The sequence below is a fragment of the Lepus europaeus genome, chromosome 17 (assembly GCF_033115175.1).
Source record: "Lepus europaeus isolate LE1 chromosome 17, mLepTim1.pri, whole genome shotgun sequence".
Taxonomy (NCBI): domain Eukaryota; kingdom Metazoa; phylum Chordata; class Mammalia; order Lagomorpha; family Leporidae; genus Lepus; species Lepus europaeus.
This window is the reverse complement of record NC_084843.1, coordinates 40,252,231-40,266,257: the sequence shown is the minus strand read 5'-3', so window position 1 is coordinate 40,266,257 and position 14,027 is coordinate 40,252,231. Positions and strand designations below refer to the sequence as shown.

General features: G+C 39.6%; 2 protein-coding genes across 8 annotated transcripts in view; one reads left to right on the top strand and one right to left on the bottom strand.

The window, feature by feature from the left end:
- Window positions 1–11,098, bottom strand: part of RNLS (renalase, FAD dependent amine oxidase) — a 297,638-nt gene extending 286,540 nt beyond the window's left edge. The window contains exons 1-3 of the mRNA XM_062214903.1: window positions 10,934–11,098; window positions 9,442–9,547; window positions 8,706–8,848 (exon numbers count right to left, since the gene is read on the bottom strand). Coding sequence (XP_062070887.1) covers window positions 8,706–8,848; window positions 9,442–9,547; window positions 10,934–11,051 — 367 coding nt within the window. The 5' untranslated portion in view covers window positions 11,052–11,098. The remainder of the gene's footprint in view (window positions 1–8,705; window positions 8,849–9,441; window positions 9,548–10,933) is intronic.
- LIPJ (lipase family member J) overlaps window positions 10,811–14,027 on the top strand; it is a 50,746-nt gene continuing 47,529 nt past the window's right edge. For all 7 annotated transcript variants that reach the window (XR_009868353.1, XM_062214895.1, XM_062214899.1 and 4 more), the window contains exon 1: window positions 10,811–10,964. The gene's annotated coding sequence lies outside the window, so the exon portion shown is untranslated. The remainder of the gene's footprint in view (window positions 10,965–14,027) is intronic.

Below are 14,027 nucleotides of genomic sequence, written 5' to 3'. Positions count from 1 at the left end.
ACCTACTAGCCAAATCACTTTAGCCAAAGAACTTAATCTCCCTAAATCTCATCTTTTCCACTAGTAAACGGGGATAATGACAACTACCTTCAAATGTTGTTCTGACAATTAGAAATAACATATATAGAGTGCCTAACATAGTGTCATGCAAATAGCATTTAATAAATTATAACTACAGTTGTTTCTGTTCTACTCCAGTACCACCTCCAACAACAAAAGTACAATAGAAAATTATGCTTGACTAAATTAAGATTTTATTAATGGGGAAGACAAGCTTTCAGTAAAATTTATATTAATAAGTACAACTTTGACTCTAATAAGGCTAAGGCAAACACATTAGACAATAAAAATAGAATATAAGGTTAACAAGGGAGGGTCGATTTCCTTCATCTTTACTAATTGTTCTTAGAAATTGGTCTAGTGAAATAGTAGCTTTATAGGTTCAGACTTATTCTAAAGCATGTCTGTTTAGACATATCCCATATAGACGATTTCCCTGGAAGTCTGCTCTCAATATGAATGACTTCTGTTTCCATCAGTTTATAGAGTTGTACACTCAAGCAGATTCTAAAATGTGCAGCATTTTTGGAATGACTTATCAATTCGGTTTCTTATAAAGCATATGTGAATGTCGCTTTCATCTCAGTGGACTATTTTGAGAGCTAACATTTGTCAAGAAATTATTACATCCTTGATTATGATTTGCTTGAATTAGAGTGTATTATTTCTATTATTCCACACAAAAACTCCTTGTAGTATGTACTATTATTATAAAACTTTGCATTAAGTACAGTCATTACTTTCATTTTTAAAATGAAAGAACTGAAGTACTGATTGTAAAACTTTGCTAATATTAAACATCTAGGAAGGGATACTATGGCATTAATTTGAATCTAGGACATTCTGATTCCAGGAAGTGTCTTCGCTTACATTACAGAAACCTAAAATGCTTCTGTGGGTCATCTGCAGAACAGACAGACTTCAAGGTACTCATTCGGTGTTTAAAGATATATAATTATAAAATTATAAATGCTGTAGATAGGGTACATCAAATCCAATAATAGATCTGGGTGAATGAGAAAAGAATCTTGAAGCACTGCAAAGATAATACTAAAATAGGCAAAGGAAAAGTTTATATATATATATATATATATATATATATAAAATGTATAGACTTTGAACTCAATTATATAAATTCATTTTTTTAAAAAAGGAGAAAAATTGATCTGTTTATATATTTTTAAAAATTTTTTATTAATATAAAGAGAACAGATTTCATGTGTTTTATACAATTCTAAGAATACAATCATACTTCCCTCTCCCCCCTCCCTCAATCCCCCTACTTCCTTTCTTTTTGTTTTTTCTTTAATTTTACAAAAACTTAATTTTATTCTACTCTATAATCACCAACTTAAAGCACCACTAACAATACTACTTTAACGAGTAATACACAGAAAGACAACACTTCCACAGGAGTATAAATTAGGGCTAAAAATAATAAGCAAATCACAAGATGCACATTTCATTCCTATATATTACTTTGTATTCTATATTAACTACTACATATCAAAGAAAACATAAGATATTTGTCTATGGGGCTTATCTGGCTTATCTCACCAAGCAAAATTGTTCTCCAGTTGCATCCATTTTGTTATAAAAGACAGGATTTCAGCCTTTTTTTTTTTATAGCTGGATAGTATTCCAGATTGCATATATTCCGCATTTTTTAAAAGATTTATTCATTTTACTTGGAAGTCACAGTTACACACAGAGAGAAGGAAAGGCAGAGAGAGAGAGAGAGAGAGAGAGAGAGAGAGAGAGAGAGAGAAGGAGAGAGAGTCTTCCATCTGCTGGTTCACTCCCCAGATGGCCACAATGGCCAGAGCTGCACCGATCCAAAGCCAGAAGCAAGGAGCTTCCTCCAGGTCTCCCATGCAGGTGCAGGGGCCCAAGGACTTGGGCCATCTTCTACTACTTTCCCAGGCCACAGCAGAGAGCTAGATCGGAAGTGGAGCAGCCAGGTCTCAAACCAGCACCCATATGGAATGCCGGCACTACGCAACAACACAGGCCCCATACACCACATTTTCTTAATCCAGTCATCAGTTGATGGACATCTGGCTTGATTCTATTATCTTACTTATTGTGAATTAAGCTGCAATAAAATAACTCTTTCATATGCTGATTTCTTTTATTTGGGTAAATTCCCAAGAGTGGGATGGCTGGGTCATATAGTAGATCTATTTTCAGATTTCTAAGGGAACTCCATACTGTCTTCTATAATGGTTGTAGTAGTTGATATTCCCACCTATAGTATATTAGGATACCATTTCCCCCACATCCTCATCATTGTTTATTGTTTGTTGATTTCTGTATGAGAACCATTCTAAATAGGATGAGGAAAAATCTCATTGTGCTTTTAAGTTGCATTTCCCTGATGGCTAGTGATCCAGAGCATTTTTTCATGTGTTTGTTGGCCACTTGTATTTCCTCCTTTGAAAAATATCTGCTCATGTCCTTTACTCATTTTGTAACTAGATTATTTGTTTTGTTGATGTCGAGTTTCTTAAGCTTTTTATAGATCCTGGATGTTAATCCTTTATCAGTTGCATAGTTTGCAAATATTTTTTCCCATTCTGTTGCATGCCTTTTCCCTATGTTGAGTGTTTTCTTTGAAAGCAGAAGCTTCTCAGCTCTAGTTCTGGAAGTTTTAGCCAGAGCTATTAGGCAAGAAAAAGAAATCCAAGGCATTCAAATTGGAAAGGAATAAGTCAAATTTTATCTATTTGCAGATGATATGATCCTATATATAGGAGTACCGAAAAATTCCACCAAGAGATTACTGGAATTTATAGAAGAGTTTGGTAAGTTTGCAGTATATAAAATCAACATAGAAAAATCAATAGTCTTTATGTACACAAACAATGCAAGGCTGAGAAAGAAGTTGTGAGATTAGGACCATTCACAATAACTACAAAAAATTTAAATACCTTGGAATAAATTTAGCGAAGGATGTGAAAGATTTTTGCAATGAAAATTACAAAACATTAAAGAAAGAAATATAAGAAGACACACAAAAAAATTGAAAAATCTTCCACGTTCATGGATTGAAAGAATTCATATCACCAAAATGTCCCTACTATGCCAAGCAATTTACAGTTCAAATTTGATTGCAATCAAAATATCAAGGACATTCTTCTTAGATCTAGGAAAAACAATGCTAAAATTCATACAGAAAAACAAGAGACCCCAGATAGCTAAAGAAATATTAAATAACAAAAACAAAGCCAGAGGCATCACAATACTAGATTTCAATACATACTACAGGGCAGTTATAATCAAAACAGCCTGGTACTAGCACAAAAATAGACATGTAGACCAATGGAACATAACAGAAACCCCAAAATTAATCTACCCAACTTCAACCAACTAATCTTTGATTTATATATTATAATAACATTTCTCCCTACTGTTTTCCTGTGTTTTATATATTTCTTACAAGATTTTGTTTATTTATTTGAAAGGCAGAGTTACAGAGGGAGAGGGAGAGAGAGAGATCTTCCATACACTGGGTCACTCTCCAAATGCCTGCAATAACCAGGGCTGGGCCAGGCCAAAGCAAGGAACCAGGAGCTGAATCTGTGGCTCACATGTGGGTGCAGGGGCCCAAGCACTTGGGCCATCTTCTACTGCTTTCCCAGGCCATTAGCAGGGAGCTGGATTGGAAGTGGAGCAGCCAAGATTCAACTGGCACCCATATGGGATGCCAGCACTGCCCAGGTTTATCCACTGTACTACAACGCCAGCCCCTTTACACATTTTCTAACAGGAATATGATTTTATTTTATTAATATTTTAGTACTAATACTTTATATAATTATAAGAACTCATTTTCCCAAGAGGCTGCACAAATTAGAAATACAAATTATTTTTACTAAGAATTGGCTAAATTAGAATGATAGGCACTTAACATTTATAAGATATTTATATATCAGTAATCTATATCTTTACAACTACCATATACAAGATACTATTAGGTTATGTGAAAGCTAAAAATCATTAAATATGAGTTAATTCAAGAGCTATCAAAGCAAAATTGAAAGATAAGACATAAATATTCTCTAAACTCCTAACAAAATGATAAGTGTAAAGCATTCAAAGAATATTCCTCTACCAGAACATCAGCTCCTTAAGGGCAGGGAGTTGTATCAGAACCTAACACATTGTCTGGTATATAATAAGAACTCAATAAAACTTAAATGAATGAAAACATGTATATATGCATGAATGGATATATGGTACAGTTAATACGTCCTTGAGGATTTCAGCAAGCATGTGTATCTAATTTGGGTCACATTAAAATCATGAAGAAAATGATATGGTATTATTTTAACAATGATATGGTAGCATTACATGAGCTGATGGTGACATTGCACAAGATATCCAATGCTGGGGCCGGCGCCGTGACGCACTAGGTTAATCCTCCGTTTGCGGCATCCCACATGGGCACTGGTTCTAGTCCCAGTTGCTCCTCTTCCAGTCCAGCTCTCTGCTGTGGCCTGGGAAAGCAGTGGAGGATGGCCCAGGTGCTTGGGCCCCTGAACCCTCATGAGAGACCAGGAAGAAGCACCTGGCTGCTGGCTTTGGATCAGCGCAGCTCTGTCCGTCACAACCATTTGGGGAGTGAACCAATGGAAGGAAGACCTTTCTCTCTGTCTCTCTCTCTCACTGTCTGTAATTCTGTCTGTCAAATAAATAAATAAATAAATATTTTTAAAAAAAAGATAGCCAATGCTGTCACTTTCCATGATAACTAGAATTTCTATGTTAACTTGATTATGCCCAGATATTTGACCAAACAATGTCTGTGAGGATATTTTTGGATGAAATTAACATTTGAATTGGTAGACTAAATAGAGTAATATATTTTAAATCATCTCTAGATTACTTATAACATTCATATAATGTAAACACTATGCAAGCAGTTACTGTAATGCATTATTTAGGAAATAATGACAAGGAAAAAAGTCTATACATGTTCAATACAGGCACAACAATTGTAGGCCTAACTACATAGCGCATGAATAAGACACAAGGTAAATAATGTTCAAACAACATGGGCTGGAGCCTCAGGATCTGTGAAAATGCAGCAGGGAGTGCCTACCAATAACTTTATTGCATAAACTAAGCATAGTGCTTGGAATGTGGCAAGTTCAAGTGTTGCATTCTGGAACTTTATGGACTTTTTAAAAATATATATTTCAATCTACAATTGGTAGAGTCCATGGATGCAGAACCTGCATATATGGAAGGATAACTATATGTCCTACTGTCTGGAGAACTATAACTACTGTACCATCACAGACTAACCCTAGGATGAAGAAATGGTCTAACCCAAGATGTTATTTATTATGTTCTCTTATTGTATATTCAATATTTCTTACTTCTCTCATGCCCAGTGTCAGGGGTGCTTGGGGTTCTCAATAAATAGTATTTAATGAGGAAGATCAAAATAATACTTATTCTAGAAGTATCTTAAGAAGTAAACAAATAATCAGCGTATACTTTACCTCAGTGATCTTGAATTCAGTACTTAACTGAACTATAACTTGTCAAGAGCCTCATTCTTTTATAAAAAACAAATCATTTATCATTCTTTTTTAAAGAATGTCCACTTTCAAAATCCTCATAAAACATATAAGGGACAAATAAAATCATAATAGAAAGTGGTCAAAGATATAAGATATTCATGGCCGGCTCCGCGGCTCACTAGGCTAATCCTCCGCCTTGCGGCTCCAGCACACCGGGTTCTAGTCCCGGTCAGGGCACTGGATTCTGTCCCTGTTGCCCCTCTTCCAGGCCAGCTCTCTGCTGTGGCCAGGGAGTGCAGTGGAGCATGGCCCAAGTGCTTGGGCCATGCACCCCATAGGAGACCAGGATAAGCACCTGGCTCCTGCCATCGGATCAGCGCGGTGCGCTGGCCGCAGCACGCCAGCCACGGTGGCCATTGGAGGGTGAACCAATGGCAAAGGAAGACGTTTCTCTCTGTCTCTCTCTCTCACTGTCCACTCTGCTTGTCAAAAAAATTAAAAAAATAAATAAAAATAAAAAGATATAAGATATTCACAGAAAAAATGCAAAGAGCTGATTAACAAAATAAAATATGCATAAACTCACTCATAACTAAGGAAATGCAAATGAAAACCACGAAAAATACCATTTTAACCCATCACAATGGCAAAATTTAAAAATTTTCATAATATCCAGATGTGGGGCAAGAGGTAATCTCCTTCATGATTATTAAGGTTTTCTTTTACAAAGAATATGTAGTACAATCTGGTGAAATTAAAAATGTATAGGCCAGGCCAGCGCCGTGGCTCAACAGGCTAATCCTCCACCTTGCGGCGCCAGCACACCGGGTTCTAGTCCCGGTCGGGGCACCGATCCTGTCCCGGTTGCCCCTCTTCCAGGCCAGCTCTCTGCTGTGGCTAGGGAGTGCAGTGGAGGATGGCCCAAGTGCTTGGGCCCTGCACCCCATGGGAGACCAGGAGAAGCACCTGGCTCCTGCCATCGGAACAGCGCGGTGCGCCGGCTGCAGCGCGCCAACCGCGGCGGCCATTGGAGGGTGAACCAACGGCAAAAGGAAGACCTTTCTCTCTGTCTCTCTCTCTCATTGTCCACTCTGCCTGTAAAAAAAAAAAAAAAAAAAAAAAAAAAAATGTATAGGCCGTCACCGTGGCTCAATAGGCTAATCCTCCGCCATGTGGCGCCGGCACACCGGGTTCTAGTCCCGGTTGGGGCTCCGGATTCTGTCCCAGTTGCCCTTCTTCCAGGCCAGCTCTCTGCTGCGGCCAGGGAGTGCAGTGGAGGATGGCCCAAGTGCTTGGGCCCTGCACCCCATGGGAGACCAGGAGAAGCACCTGGCTCCTGGCTTCGGATCAGCGCGGTGGCCAGCCGCAGCAGTCATTGGAGGGTGAACCAATGGCAAAGGAAGACCTTTCTCTCTCTCTCTCTCTCTCTCACTGTCCACTCTGCCTGTCAAAAAAAATAATAAAAAAAAGAAAAAAAAAGAAATTAAAAATGTATATACTGTTTGACACAGCTATTCTTTTAGAATTTGACCTTGCAGATATATTTTCAAACGTATATGATTTTTAGACATTCAGCAGTGTTTGTACTTGCAAAAAAATAAATAAATAATTTTCTACTCCCAGACAGACTATTTACCAGAAATCAAAGAATTAAAGAAATGATAGGACATATTTACCATATATCAGACAGCCACTGAAAAAAAATGAACCATACTGGGGCTGGTAAAAGCCACCGCCTGCAGTGCTGGCACCCCATATGAGTACCGGTTTGAGTCCCGGCTGCTCCACTTCCAATCCAGCTCTCTGCTGTGGCCTGGGAAAGCAGTAGAAGATGGCCCAAGTCACTGGGCCCCTGCACCAGCATGGGAGACCTGGAAGAAGCTCCTAGCTCCTGGCTTCAGATTGGTCCAGTTCCAGCTGTTGCAGCCAGTTGAGGAATGAACTAGCAGATGGAAGATCTCTCTTTTTCTCTCTCTCTCTGCCTCTCCTTCTCTCTGTGTAACTCTGACTTTCAAATAAATAAATATATCTTAAAAAAACAAAAGAAAATGAACCAGATTGAATTTGCTGATATGAAAGTAGACTCTCAAAATATGAACCAAACAAGGTACAAAATAGGTTACATAAAATAATTTCTTTTGTGTATGCTTTTTATGTATTTATGTTTCAAATTTTATTTATTTATAAGGGAGGGAAAAAGCTCCCATCTGCAGGCTTACTCCTCATATACCTAAAAAGCCAGACCATGACCAGGCCAAAACCAGGAACCAGGAACTCAATCTGGGTCTACCCTAAGGATGACAGGGACCCAGCTCCTTGAATCATCACATACTGCATTAGTACATTAGCAATTATCAGGAAACTGGAACAGGAACATGGAGTTGGAAATCTAATCCACTCTGGGATGCAGGCATTCCAAGCAACATCTTATTTTTTTTTATTTTTTATTTTTTTTATTTTTATTTTATTTTATTTTTTTTTTTGACAGGCAGAGTTAGACAGTGAGAGAGAGAGACAGAGAGAAAGGTCTTCCTTTACCGTTGGTTCACCCCAAAAATGGCCGCTACGGCCGGCACACTGCGCCGATCTGAAGCCAGGAGCCAGGTGCTTCCTCCTGGTCTCCCATGTGGGTGCAGGGCCCAAGCACTTGGGCCATCCTCCACTGCCTTTCCGGGCCACAGCAGAGAGCTGGTCTGGAAGAGCAGTAACCAGGACAGAATCCGGCGCCCTGACCGGAACTAGAACCTGGGGTGCCAGCACCGCAGGCGTAGGATTATCCTAGTGAGCCACGGCGCCGGCCAACCAAGCAACATCCTAATTGTTGCACCACACACATGATCCAGTAAATACTTTTTTAAAGAATAAATATAAAAGCAGATTAATAGTAAATTGAGATAGTCATGTAGCTCAGTATATAGATGTATAAACATTTTTCAGGAAATATACACTGAAAATGGCTCCCTGTGATTGATTACTTTGGGCCAAGAATAGCCACTGAGTGGCAAATGAGAACATCTACTTTTTAGAACTTTCTATATTATTAATATTTATGAATATGATTTTTGTTTTGTAAAATGTTAATTTTAAAAGAAGCATAGAAAACCTTATTCCCACCTGATTCTTTCAAGTAATGTTTAACAACTGAAGAAATTCCTTGAGGTGCCACAAAGTTACAATCTCCTTCTTTCATCACCATTCCTTCTATATGAGCAGTCAGAGGCTTCAAAATGCCATGATCTAATAGTTCATCATAAAAGCTGAAATAAATCAATATATATATAGAATGTAAGTATATACTGTGATTAGCTCTAAAATACTGTATTCACTTCCAAAAACTCTTAGAAATTATAATTCTAAATCAGTTAGAAACCTTCATATGATCAACTTAATGTGGTGCTTTGTGTTAAATAAGATTGATAACTCAGGTGAAGAACAGAGGTTTGCAAAATTCATAGATCTTTGCTGACATGAGCTAAATGGCCTGTTTCTCCACATGTTTCAAAATTAAGATCAATGAAAATAAGCAGAGAAGGATTCAGTACACCAACTTTAAATCTGGTGAGGAAGACTGACTTTCATCACAGCTATTTGTCTCCTCGGTGCTCACATAGTAATTAACATTTATTGAGCTCATACTTTGTTTCATATACCATCGCATCTAACTTTCACACAACTCTATGAGGTAAGTAGTACAGTTTCTTTCTTTACAGACCTTAACCTGGTAGTGTTAATACCATCCACAATAATGATGCCATAGTCAAAGGCAAAGTTTATATTAAAAATGGATGATTTGTATCCCTGTACATCAAACAATTGCTAAGACTTTTTCCACCCCTTGATCCTAACTCACCTTTGGTGCTTTTTGGCATAATATGGAGTGCAGGTGATATACTGAGCACCCAAGTCTGCTGTGCATTGTGAGTTATGGGGACTGCTGGCTGTAGTCATTCTTCCCCCTTGAATTAATTTATAGGAAAACGTCAGTGCAGTAGAATGAGCTTTTTATCCAATTAATACAATTTTCCCCAGTTTACGCCAAATGGACTTTTACAAATATATTGAGAAATATTCTTTTTTAAGTTGGCACCTTTGACATCTACATTGTTATGAGTTACTGAACAATTTGGTTACCCAGAGATTAAAGAAACAGGCTATATTTATACATGGTATAATGTTCAAATCAGGGTAAGCATATCCATTCCTCAAATATTTATCATTTCTTAGTGTTGAAAATATATTTTTTTGACAGGCAGAATTAGTGAGACAGAGAGAAAGGTCTTTGTTCCGTTGGTTCACCCCCCAAATGGCTGCTACAGCCAGAGCTGCGGCAACCTGAAGCGAGGAGCCAGGTGCTTCTCCTGGTCTCCCATGCGGGTGCAGGGCCCAAGCACTTGGGCCATCCTTCACTGCCTTCCCGGGCCACAGCACAGTGTTGAAATATTTAAAGTCCTTCTGCAATAAACAGTCACCCTACTGGGTACTAGAACACGAGAATCTATTTCTCCTAAGCGTCACTTAGCACCCATTTACCCCTATCTCCCTCCCCCAGCCTCTGATAATTATGCTCTACTATTCTCTCAACTTCTGAGACCGAATTGTTTAGGTTTCACATATGAATGACATCAAGCAGTGTTTACCTTTCTGTGTATGGTTTACTTCTCTCAAAATGGCTTCATATGGTACCACACAAATTTGCAATTTTTATGTACCACCTGGTTACTAGTGCATAGATTTGTTAACTTGACTAGAAGGAAGGAATGGATAACTAAAACCAAAAGAATGAAATACCAGAACGAATCAGTGAAGGAAGGATTTTTCATTCACAGAGCCAAGTCTAATGAGAATGACAGGATTGTGTAAATCAGATATTCCTAAAGTCTTGGTCCATGGGCACTTTGGGAACTCAGCTGCGAACGCACAGATGAGCCAAGAGGAAAACCCATTATAACAACAGCTGTAGGCCTGGAGAAAGCCGCAGTGAACACAGGCCATGACGAAAATCCATGTATTAGGTCAGCGGTAGGCCCAGACTTGGCTAACTATGGTCAGGCCCCCTACCACACCACAGGCTGGGGACTCGTGCCAAGTTCTCGTCACTCCGGCCCCAAGCCCAGGCCGGCGGGCTGCCCCACCCACACCGGCCCAATCCGGCGCCTGGCTGAGGTAGGCCGACGTCTCCGCCCACGTGACGAGGCACGCACTGCGCATGAGCCGCCGCCCCGAGGCGCAGGGAGCTGCGCGTTTGGACTTTTCTCGCAGTAACTGTGGGCGCGGCATAATGCCAGCCCAGAAGCCCGGAAGGCCGTCTTCTTTTCACGGAGTTTGTCCGTCAGGCAACCTACCCGAGTCCCCAGCCTTGTCCCACACAGCGAGGTACAAAGGACTGCTCGTTTCCTTCCTCAGCAGCGCAGCGCACAAGCTTCCTGTCAGCCCCGAGCCCACGATGAGCACCCGCGCCATGGCGGGCGGCGGGCAGCGGCCAGGGCGCCGCGTCTCCGGCGGGCGCGAGCGAGCGAGCGCTCTCTGCTCTCCGTGCCCTACCCCTGCCCGGGGCGGTCCCAGCGGCCAGCCTGCAGGGGGCGGAGAGGAGCTGACTGGAGCCGCGAGGCCGGCCCGCGCGTCATCCGGGAGATGCCTTAAAACAGGCCGGGGCTGTCAGATAAGTCCTTTCCCCGCACTCCCACCCCGCCCCGTGCTGTCCTCCTGTCCCCTGCTGTCCCTGTCCTCGGGAAGCCTGAATATCGTGGTGGTGACAGCGCAAGAAGCCGCTTTGCCACAGTGCAGGTGTTCAGCACAGGGGCGAACAAACCTACCCTGACTGCTAGGGTAAGGGCCTGTTGGGAACTTTGCTGTTGCATTGGGGTTTGAACATGGGAAGGAGATAGAACATTCCAGCGATGCGAGGGCATGCTTTCCTTTGAGACTATAAGCAGGACAGGGACAGGTTTTGAAATCTGGGAGGCTTTTTTTTTTTTTTTCCCCAAACTAGCCCTAAGACTGGTATAAACTATGTAGCCTTCCTGAACCTCAGTTTTCACCATCTGTGAAATATGAACAAAAATGTATCCCTTCAATTCACCAGAAAAGTGTAGGTCACTACTCTCGAATACGTTATAAGTTCTGGATCCCATTTATGGCACGAGTAGTTAGGCTGCTGCCTGCGAGTTGGCATCCCACTTGGGAGCACCCGTTGAGTCCAGGCCCCTCTGCTTCCTGCCCAGCTCCTTGCTGATGTGTCCAGGAGGGCAGCAGTGGATGATCCAAATGCCTGGACCCCTAGCAGCCATCTGGGAGACTCAGAGTGCCAGCCTCCTGGCCTTGGCCTGGCCTAGCACCCAAGGCAAAGCCTTTGGGGAGTGACCCTGCAAGTGGATGATCTTTGTCTCCCCCTCTCCCCCCAATCCCTCTCTCTGTTCTGCCTTTCAAATGATTCTTTAAAAACTAAATATTAATCACAGCACATTTTGTGTGCCTTAAGGGATATAAAGATGAACAAAAGATTCATGCTGTTATCACTGTTTCCCCTGACTGTCCTGGGAGTTCTCAATGAAATAGCAAAAATTAATGAGAATTCTGAGTTGTAGCTAATCCCTGGCTGATGGAGTCCAACTTAAAATTTTTCAGCTTTGTAAGGAGAGAAGACTCTTAGAAAATAGTTAAGTTACACTCATTTGCAGATAAATTATTATCTGGAAAACGAAAAAATGAATAACAATATTTGGCAATGGTACTCATTTGTAATGGGAATATTTAAAAATAGAATTTTTACTATATGCTCACCGTAGCAGAAAAAATTACCATGCCTCAAATTGGTGATGGATTAGTATTAGGTATCTGTAAGAAAAGATAAACAGAAGAAAATATGAATGAACCTATATAGCCTACACAGACATTTCAGAACATAAAAATGAAAAATTTGAACATGTAAATATTTACAACCTATCCATTTCAAAATACACAAGACAAAATACAAATAGAGAAGAAATCTTGTAATATGTATGAAAGATAAAGTTTAATATCTATATAAAATCTTTTTTTAAAAAAAAAGTTTGTTTATTTAAAAGGCAGAATAACAAAGAAAAGGTTCTATCACTGTTTCACGCCCTAAATAATCCCAATAGCCAAGTGTGGGCCGAGTAGAATCAAAGAGCCAGGAACTCCATTCTGGTTTCCCAAATGGTTGCTAGGGCCCAAATACACTGCCTTTCCAGGCACATTAACCAGAAGCCAAATCAGAAGCTGAGTATACAGGACTTGAACCAGCAATCTGATATGGGTTGCCCAGCTTAACCCACTGCACCAGAACACCAGCCCCTAAAGTCTGAAGTATACTATTAAATGAAAAAACTCAAAAGGAAAATGAATGAAATTCTTGATTAAAAAAAAAAAACAAAAGCCCAACAAACATATATTCCTAATTTTTCCATATTTAAATGCAAAGTTGTTATTTTTCATGTGTTAGTAATTCCATTTCTGCTAAATGAATATATTTGGCAAAGGTACAGCAAAATATATGTTGATATATTACTGATGGAAGTGTAATGGACAAGTTTTGTGGAGTACAATTTAATGTTTCTGAAGCTTTAAGTCTAAATCAAGCATTTATCCTGAAGAAATAATGTGCAGATGTCCATTAGGATTCAAATATGAATGTGTTTAATGCAATGTCATTGGAAACATTGATATATACAATCACTAGAGGACTTATTAGATTATTGCTCTCCATATTTCTATATAAAGCTACTAGGAAAAAATATTATTTTAAATATCTAGAGATGTGTGGAAAAATACTATGTAATTCTGAAAAACGCAGACTACAAAACTACAGCATAATCCCCAACTTTCTTACACACACACACACACACACTATTAGAGAAATCTGGGAGGAGACAAATGTATTTTCTACAAATTTCACATTTTATAAAGACCCTGCATTTATAACCTTTTTTGTGTTAGGTATAATCAAAGTAATGCTAGTGTGCCAGAAAGAGTAAGTTAATCACTGTCTTCAAGTTTCTTATGGTCTAACTTAACATATTTCTCTGAAATTCAGAGCTTAACTAATGAGATAGCTATAAAATGCCTTAAAAATCTTTAAATTGTCTAGAAAGAATGACATTTAAAGTAATCAGTTTTAACTGCCCTCTGCCATTATCATTGATATTGTAAATACAGACAGCAAGCTTAAGTAGCTGTGTCTAAGGTTACACAGCATCTCAATGGTAAAATTATAATCATTCTTCATATTCTTTTGAGTCTGTTTTCCTGCTCTTTTTCACTATTTCCTATTCCTTCATGTCTGCTGATAGATCATCTTAGATAACCATAATCATCTGCTACATTGTCTCATTTAAAAATGTATTTGTTTTAAAGGCAGACAGAGTTTCCATCTGCTATTTTAAATGTCCTCAAAAGCAGGGACTGAGCCAACTAGTT